General features: G+C 35.0%; 1 protein-coding gene across 3 annotated transcripts in view; it reads right to left on the reverse strand.

Moving 5' to 3' along the window:
* LOC106878741 (TP53-binding protein 1) overlaps positions 1 to 7,604 on the reverse strand; it is a 30,195-nt gene extending 22,591 nt beyond the window's left edge. For all 3 annotated transcript variants that reach the window (XR_008263894.1, XR_008263895.1, XM_014928057.2), the window contains exons 1-5: positions 7,530 to 7,604; positions 4,819 to 5,031; positions 3,609 to 3,733; positions 1,922 to 2,062; positions 1,247 to 1,333 (exon numbers count right to left, since the gene is read on the reverse strand). Coding sequence is in view for 1 of the 3 variants with exons in the window: in XM_014928057.2 (XP_014783543.1) it covers positions 1,247 to 1,333; positions 1,922 to 2,062; positions 3,609 to 3,733; positions 4,819 to 5,031; positions 7,530 to 7,594 (631 nt within the window). In the remaining 2 variants the exon portion in view is untranslated. The remainder of the gene's footprint in view (positions 1 to 1,246; positions 1,334 to 1,921; positions 2,063 to 3,608; positions 3,734 to 4,818; positions 5,032 to 7,529) is intronic.
* Between the last annotated feature and the right edge of the window lie 1,988 nt (positions 7,605 to 9,592).

Consider the following 9,592-nt stretch of genomic DNA (forward strand, 5'->3'; position numbering starts at 1 on the left):
ATCAAAAATTCTTTCTAGGAATGTTTGAAAAACAAAACCAACAGGTAAGGATGATAACTCCAATAATATTAGCTAAGACAGGTTTAAGTTTTTAATGCAATACATGGGGGAAATGGACACAAGTGTCATAATCAGGAACATTGGTAGTGATGTTGATGGTTGACTATCTCTTTACAACACAATAGGGGCAGGTGGGGATGCAGATAAAACAGGAAACAATATGTTGTCTGGTGGGATCTATGTACACACACATATATGTATACACACACACACACCTTGTGTGTGTGTAAGCTACTAACTACTTCTAGGGAGCTGACTGGGCATTTGATCAAATCTATTTTCCAAGCACTCTTAGTGCTTACTGCATTTGAAAGCTACCTTCTGTTAGCTGTCTGTAATTCCACTTCGCCTCTTGCGTGTCTATTGTTTACACGGGGCACAGCTTATGGAAACTCCTTTTCTGCATACAGAAAAATGTCCATTTCCCTGATAGTATCAGTGTCCTGTCTTCCTACAAACTAAAACATTTGCTGTTGCTAAGTTTACTTTGAGGCACTTCAATTCCAGATTTTGCTTCCATACCTGGAATTTCTATTTCAATTCTTCTACAGACTCTATTTAAGAGCCAGGTCATCAACATACACAAGTTCAGAAGGACAACCAGTTTCACAGCTTAGAAGATTATAATAAACAGGAAGGGGCTAAAAATTGATGAACCTAGCAGACCCTGCACATATGCTAAATTCATCAAATTCCTCACTGAACTCAATGCTGTATGGTCTTCACAAGCTATTCATCTATTTGTTGTTTATTTAATTAAGGATTCATCTTTTAGAAATGTTCCATGTAGTGAATATCTAAACATTTGTGCAAATGGAAAATCGAAAATAAAAGAAGAAAATGATCAACTACAAAAAAGCAAAAGAAGAATATTTTATAAAAATTCTAAAACTGAAAATGAACCAGAAACGGTCAACACCATTACTAAAAACAACTTCCACTATGGAGATTACCTCAAAACAAGTGTTTCTGAAAAATGGAACAATGAAAGCACTTGCACACAATACAAAAAGGTTTGTGTCATTCTTTTTTTTAAAAGATTTTTTTTAAATAGTTAATAACTCTTAAGAAAAATTTTCTTTAAATATGTGTGTATGTGTGTGTGTTTGTGTGTGTCTTTGCATATGTATATATGTTTGTATGTATGTATTTATTTATGTACGCAATTTTTATATTAAAGGTTTACCTTTTTTAGCACGTCGATTTGTTTCTTCATAATTATGTTTGGGAGATGCAATAGCAGCTCCAATATGGCAGATGCTGACATCAGAATCTGAAAAAGATAAAAATTATTTTTTTAATATTTAATACACATCACTTTCTTGTGTCACTCATCAATCTATATTTCATCTGAAATACAACTAATAAAAGTCTCTGACTAATGAACCTATTGAGTCAAATGTTTTGCTGTTGTAGCAACACTAATCTACAACTACAACCACCACTACAACTACTACTTAGATTGAACTTCTCACCCACTACTAATCTTCCATTCTTTCTTAATATTTATAAAAAAAGGCACCACTGATATAACTGGTGACCACAATATCACATGATTCTTAAGTTCAATAAGTCTTTGAAAAAAAAACACAGACAGACAGTGATTGCATCAAGTAGTAGGAATATAACATGAAACAACCAAAAACAAATATAACAACAGCAGCAATGGCGATGACAACGACAGCAACGATAATGACAATGGAGAATGATTGACAGAGAACAGTACAGACATGTATTTTGTATTTAAGATATGGCACAAAGCCTACTGGAAATGTGTGAATATACAATCTTTAAGTCAGAAGTTCAATATTTTATTCAAAAGAGTCTTAAGTAAAGAAGAAAATGAATATAAGAAAAATACCTTTTTTGAAGGCAGATGCTTTTCTTTTATGAGTTGGTGTACTCATTGCTTGTGGTTCCATTCTTGTCAATTTCTTAGTTTTTTCATTTTCAGATAAAACTTTCCGACTGGCTGAACGCCGTGATCCATCAACCAAATTATCTTTAATGATAAACAATAAGCTTTGAACTGGGCACGAACATGGTTTGCTGAATAAATGGACATGTCATCATCATCATCATTTAACATCTATTTTCCATGCTGGCAAGGGAAAGCTGGGGAGCTGCACCACGTTCCAATCCGATTTGGCATAGTTTCCACAGCTGGATGCCCTTCCTAGCGCCAACCACTATAAGAGTATAGTGGGTGCCTTTTACATGCCACCAGCATGGCTGCCATTGATGTGACACCAACATTGACTTAACAATCTCACTTGACTTAACAGGTCTTCTCAAGCACGGTATATTGCCAAAGGTATTGGTCACCTGTCATTGCCTCTGTGAGGCCCAACACTCAAACTGCTTTTTATGTGCCACTGGTACAAGTGCCAGTCAGACAGCACTGGTATCGGTCATGGCTATGATTTCCCTTGGCGTGATAGATTTTCTCAATGTTAATCTGCCCTAATTAGTACTGTGTCAATTACTTTAAAATATTATTTAAATTATTAAAAAAGCCAAGCCAGCTAACTTCAGTTCAGTGTTTGTACCTACCCTTATTTATGGTCATGAATGTAGGGTAATGACTGAAAGAATATGATCATAAGTACAAGCAGCTGAAATGGAGTTCCTCCAAAGAGTCTTTGGAATAATATTATTTGATAGAGTGCATAGCTAGATCTGAGAAGCACTCCAGGTAGGGTCACTACTTATCCAAATTGAGAGATCGTAGGTCCAATACTATGGACATGTGGTAAGAATGTCTCAGGAAAAAAATCATAGAACAGATTTTACAGGCAAAGCCAACCAGCCCTTGGGTAGGCCACGAGCAAGATAGTAGGATAACATCCATGAGCTCAGTTGGTCTTACTTGGGAATCCAATAAGATCAATTGGAGGTGGCTGCTTCTGACAGGACCCAATGGAAGGTGTATGGGAGGACTCTACATCATGACCTTCCAAGGAATAAGTGGGTGAAGATGATCAGATGAGATGGAAAAAAACCAATTTGTAAAAACAAAATCTGTATATTACTAAACTCTGTACATTATTAATTAAAATTAAATTACAAATATAAAATAAAAAGTGCGGGTGGCACATAAAATACACCATTTTGAGCATGGCCGTTGCCAGTACCGCCTGACTGGCCTTCGTGCCGGTGGCACGTAAAAGCACGCACTACACTCTCGAAGTGGTTGGCATTAGGAAGGGCATCCAGCTGTAGAAACTCTGCCAAATCAGATTGGAGCCTGGTGTAGCCATCTGGTTTCACCAGTCCTCAGTCAAACCATCCAACCCATGCTAGCATGGAAAGCGGACGTTAAACGATGATGATGATGATGATGATGAATTCACTGAAATTATAACACATATTTGGGAATATGGTACAGCCCCTCAGCTTACCAGACCTGGTAAAACTATCCAACCCATGCCAGCATGGACAACAGATGTTAAATGATGATGCTGATGATTTGAAATAATAAATACTAATTAAATTAAGTAATTACAATCTTAAATTTTAGGAAGGAAATATAGTAAGTGAATTCATACCTAAACTAACATCAGCTCCTGATGGAACTGGTGTAGATAGCACACCAGGCATAAGCAAAAAATCTTCATCAGATAACATGAGCCCAGCTTGATCTTCAGACAGAATTACTTGTTTCCTGGAACATCTGAAGTTATGAGAAGACAAAAGAAATGTAAAATTAAAGCCCTTTTGTAACTGTGTTTCTACTGAAATATACTATGTGTTTCAATTAATTTTGAAAATAATCAAGAATTTGGTGAGGATTTAGTAAGATAACTATTTCATTATCAAACTAATATTGTTTGGTACATAACAGATAAACATGTATTCTTCCATAGATTGATGTATATCAGTTTTTAAATATACAAATGTATCAGTCATTAAAATATTAAAACATTAAAAAAAATCTATGAATACATCATCATCATCATCATCATTTAACTTTCCATGCTAGCATGGGTTGGACGATTTGACTGAGGACAATACATAAATATATAAAAATTCAATATACATATATAAATAGATGAATGGAATTAAGTTATAAAAGTGTAGATGTATAAAAGTATAGATGTATAAAGATATATATATATATAGAGACATTTAGAATTATAGTCATATTACAAGGCATTGTAGAACGGCATTGTAAAAATTATTTAAGAATAAATATGCCCTTACAAAACGGTGAATAAAATAAAGTCTTACGAAAAGAGCAAATAAAGAAAAATCGTAGCATTGAGATTGGATTTTACAAAAACATATGTAAATAATCTAAGAAAACAAGTAATCCTGTTTAGATAAACTGTTGGTGGTAATCCTCTTATGGCTGTTTCAGGGGCACAGTAATCCATAGATTTTAAGGGTATTTTCACCCCAAAAATTGGATACGGTCTCCTTCATCAGAGAGTATATTATTCAGGATTCACATTTATATCTTGCATCTCAGGCTTTTATCTGAGCAATTCAAACTACTGCCTATACAATACACCAAGAAATTTTACTGAATATATATATATATATATATATATATACACACACACACACATATGACTGGCTTTCACACAGTTTTCATCAACTAAATTCACTCACAAGGTCAACCCAAGACATTTGCCTAAGGTGCTGTGCAGTGGGACTGAATCCAAAGTTACATGATTGCAAACAAAGCAAGCTTCTTAACCACACAGCAATGCCTAAGAAAGTTAAATAAGTTAAAAACCTCGCCGACATACTTACTCAACAATTTTAGAATCGTCCATTTGAACTTGATATAAAACGTCTTCATCGGAATCAGATCCATTATATTTATAATTTATTATCATGCCTGAATCAAAAAAACCATCATCGGACTGTACCATCACATTCTGTCCATGCGGAAGATACGTGACTGAAAGAATTTGGTTAATTTTCACCCACAATTTATCACCATCAACAAACTTCACCAAATATCTACAAAGTAACCAAAATGTTTGATATTTTTAATAAAAAGTTTGCTTTTTTAAAGTTTTTTCAGTAAATGTTTCAAAAAATAGCATTTATAAAAAATAATAAGAGGGATTTTATTGCAATAAATTTAATATAAGTTATAAAAATATCCCTAATACCTTGAAAATTTCAAATGAATTTTAATACTGAACCCCAAATTGACAACAGATTTAATAATGACAGAAAAGTGCTGGACTAGTTACTTATTGTAACTCATTCAGTATTAAGGTCCCAAAATCTCTGCTTCAAACTGGTAGCAGAGTTATCTAAAGTTAAAGAGAGAAAACAACTGAACAATGATATGTGGGACTAATGAGAAACTGTGTAGGCATTATAGTTAGATAATTAATAATAATAAGACTGAATTATCTCACAGGAGAATGAATGAACAAGTCCAAAAGTATTTCACTTGTGAAAATTTACTTCAATAAACTAAGAATTGACAAAACTAGAGTAATGCGGTCATTTAACAAGGGTATTCACAAGTTTTTCAAATCTTGAAGTGGCGAAGAAACATGTACAGGATGTAGTAAATATATTGTCCTCTAAATTACGCTAAAATGAAAATAACACTGATATCTAATTTTAACAGATATATTTACCAAAATTACATAAAAATAACTTGAAATACTAAAGAGTAAATTTATTCAATAAAATCGCTATTGGCTTCAACCACAGCCTCCAGGCGATTTCAGAATCTCCTGCAACTCTTCTGGACAGTCTCCTTGTTTAAGTTGGTGAATGCTGCCATAACCTTTGCCTTCAGTTCAACTTTGATGTTACAAGGAGTTTCGTTGATCTCTCATTCAACTGCACCCAGCGCATAACAATCGAGGGAGTTGCTGTCTGGGGAGTTAGGTTGGAAGATGTTAGGGGTGATGTGTTCACAGAAATTTTCTGACAACCATGACTGGGTTCTCCTGCTAGTGTGGCATGGTGCAGAGTCCTGTTGCCTGACATAAGACCTTCCAGCAGTCATCCTCTTCACCAAGGGGAGCACTACCTCCTCCAGGCACTTGATGTAGGCACATCCTTGTTATATGTGTGTGTGTGTGTCTGTGTGTATGTGTCTGTGTTTTTTCCCCCATCACCATTTGACAACTGGTGTTGGTGTGATTAAGTTCCTGGATCTTAGTGGTTCAGCAAAAGAGATTGATAGACTAAGTAAGTACTAGGCTTAAAAAAATAAGCTCTGGAGACTATTTGTTCGACTAAAACCCGTGAAGGCAGTGCTCCAGCACTGAAAGTCTGATAGATCTGTCATTTTAATGAATTTTAATTACTTATTTCTGATGATATCTAAAAAAGAAACAGCAATTTTAGCAAAACATATTAAGTAACACTAATAATAAATAAAAAAAACATTATATATACACACATACACACATATGTGTAAGTGCATGTGTGTGTATTATGGTCTAAAATGTAGTAAAATTATTACAAAATGATACAACAACTTATCAACTCATTTTCTTTCCTATCAAAAGAATTCAGTTATTTTTAACTGTTTTCCCCTGCATCTTTCTCTTGGATAACAAGTAACAGGGAGACATTTTATAAGCTAGTTCAGGAAACTCATCAGAACCACAGTCAATCTGCAGATTGGTTTCTAGAATATGGATAATAGAGGAAGACATATGTTGCAAATCATGTGAATGTTTTTTCTTAATTTAATTTTTGGGTCATGATGAAGGGACAGTGCCCATTCTTCTGCAGGCCCTTCAGAACCAGAGAGACTGACAACATCAATGTTCCTCTTTAACCATTGTAAATCAATACTTGTAAGAAAGACATGAGTAAGACGGGTGTTCTAGAAAGCCAATGTAATGGGGAGGAAGGATTGGGTATAGAGATTAGTACTGGGCCTGGAAAGTTGGACACAAGAGTGATGAAAGGAGGAGAGATAAATTCATTAGGAATATCTATGTGAAGATGGCTTGAACCAAGCTAGCTACAATGAGCAGAAGTTATTATAGTTGCAGTTGAAAAGGCAGTGAGAAGAGACAGAGCACCTATGGGCCAATCAGTCAGGTGGCCCCTTCTGGATGCAGTCTAGGGTATCAGTTTGTGCAGCAGCAGCACAGTCCATGTACGTGTGTGTTTGTTTGTTTGTGCCTCCTTGTTTTGATATTGCATGATAGTTGTAAATGAGCCTCACCATCAAACAAGCAGTGTTATTTGTTTTCATTCTTCTGTGAAGACATGTTTGATCATAGGAAAACATTAGCTTGCTTGGAAACAAGTGAGAGCTGACAACAGGAAGGGCATCTCTGGCACTAGATAATCGACCTCAACAAATTTTATCTGACCCATGCCAGCATGGAAAAGTAAACATCAAAGTAGCAACAGTGGTAGAGGCAGCAGCAATAGCAACAGCTATGGTGGCAATGATGACAATTTTTAAAACAAACGAGTCAAGATATTCAAAGCTAGAAGAATTGGTTTGTCTTCCATAAACTTACTTGCCATTCTTTTCAGGTGAAGCAATCTTACCCGGATAAAAGAAACTGTCTTTCCATTTTGCCATAATTAAGATATCTGTAAGTATAATTATAAAAGTGTTTTATGACACCTTTGAACATTCAATTAGAACAAATTTAGATTATTACAAATTTGTGGTGTATGAGACATTTTTAGCTTCTTATGATCAATTTGCTAGAATATTTCTGAAACATAATTCCACTAAGAGGCTGAAATTGGTTACTACTGACTTGATTTGAATGCACAAATGAATGTTACCATACTGCATGCTTTAATTGTATCATGTCCTCTTCTGACCAATACTATACATGTTAACATGACAACATCTAATGCATTTGGAAATATATTGGTGCTGCTGTTGTTGATTATGATAATGGAAATGGTAACAACCTCACTAATGGCTTCAACAATGTTACCAACAACCTCACCACTACTAACATCAATATCCCCAAGCTAATAACTGCCAAATACCCTCTGCTCCCACTCCACCATCCTCAAAAAAAAAAAGAACACATTAAGTAATGTAGCCATGGATAGACAAAAAAGATAAGATGGTCATAGCTGTAATGTTTTTGATCACAGGTGTGCTTAACATCATCATAATCCTCATTAACATTGTTGTTGCTTCTATTGACATCATTGTCATCACCACTGCCACCATCATTCTCATTATTGTTGTCATCACTTTTTGTTAGGTCTTTGTTGTCATCACTTTTTTTTAAAATCTAAGTTTCTCATTCTAGCATAGGTTGAACAAGTCTACAAAATATCCACAAACTACTCTATGAATCTCTTTTTCTACTTTATCTTTGTCTACTAAGTTTCCAATGTCTAATCCATGAATGAATCAAAGACACATCACATATGGCCCTCTGTGTATATTTATCCACAAACTGTAAATCTGCCATTTTCAATTCTTCAATAATAGTCAGTAGTTAAAAAAGACTATAGTCTTGAATTAAATGATTTACAGTTTTTATTTCTGCGTCAAGTGTTTTTTGGTTCAAATTCTGCTTGAATTCATTTTGACATTCATCCTTCTTGGACTTATAAAATAATTACCTGTAATATACTGATCAATTCAATAAACTATACCCCACTTTTCTGACAAAAGTTGACCTTATTCCAAAATATAAAAAAAGTTATTCATTAAAATTCTTAAGATAATAATTGCCAAAAAAATGTAATTATGATTTAGAGAACAAATTAGCCCTTGAGCATTCAGATTACTCTGTCAAATGTAATGCCTATTTATTAACACTGTTTTTGAATGAATCGTGCATTATCTTGTAGCTTCAAGATTTCAATGATGTAATTGTATATATTTACAATGAGCTTGTAGGGTTGGTGTAAGAGCCTGGATCTGGTTGGTGTGAATATAAAATAGATAGAATATTTGGGCCAGATATGGCTAGTTTAAATATGAAGGGTTAAAGTACAATAAACATTGTTGAAACTAAATATTTTATTTTTATGGCACAATTAAAAAAAAATCCTCTATGTATAAGTTTTTTGTGTAGTTTTCCATTCCACTGTGAACTACAGTGATTTCTTTTGATTATGTACTAAGCCAAACTAGTAAGGGAGGGTTTATAATCAGTTGAAATTATTTTTGTATTTTTGTTGGCATTTATTTTATCCACTACAAAATGATGAAGGGCAAACTTGTAGGTTTATAATATATTCATCTGAGAAGCTGAGTGTCTAGAATACTGCTCTGTTGACCTTTTAAGCACTTCATCATCATCATCATCATCGTTTAAGGTCCGCTTTCCATGCTAGCATGGGTTGGACGATTTGACAGAGGACTGGTGGAACCAGATGGCTACACCAGGCTCCAATCTAATCTGGCAGAGTTTCTACAGCTGGATGCCCTTCCTAACGCCAACCACTCTGAGAGTGTAGTGGGTGCTTTTACGTGTCACCCGCACGGAGGCCAGTCAGGCGGTACTGGCAACGGCCACGCTCAAAATGGTGCATCCCATGTGCCACCCGCACAAGAGCCAGTCCAGGAGCACCGACAACGATCCCGCTCGAAAATCCC

The sequence above is a fragment of the Octopus bimaculoides genome, chromosome 4 (assembly GCF_001194135.2).
Source record: "Octopus bimaculoides isolate UCB-OBI-ISO-001 chromosome 4, ASM119413v2, whole genome shotgun sequence".
NCBI classification, from domain to species: Eukaryota; Metazoa; Mollusca; class Cephalopoda; order Octopoda; family Octopodidae; genus Octopus; species Octopus bimaculoides.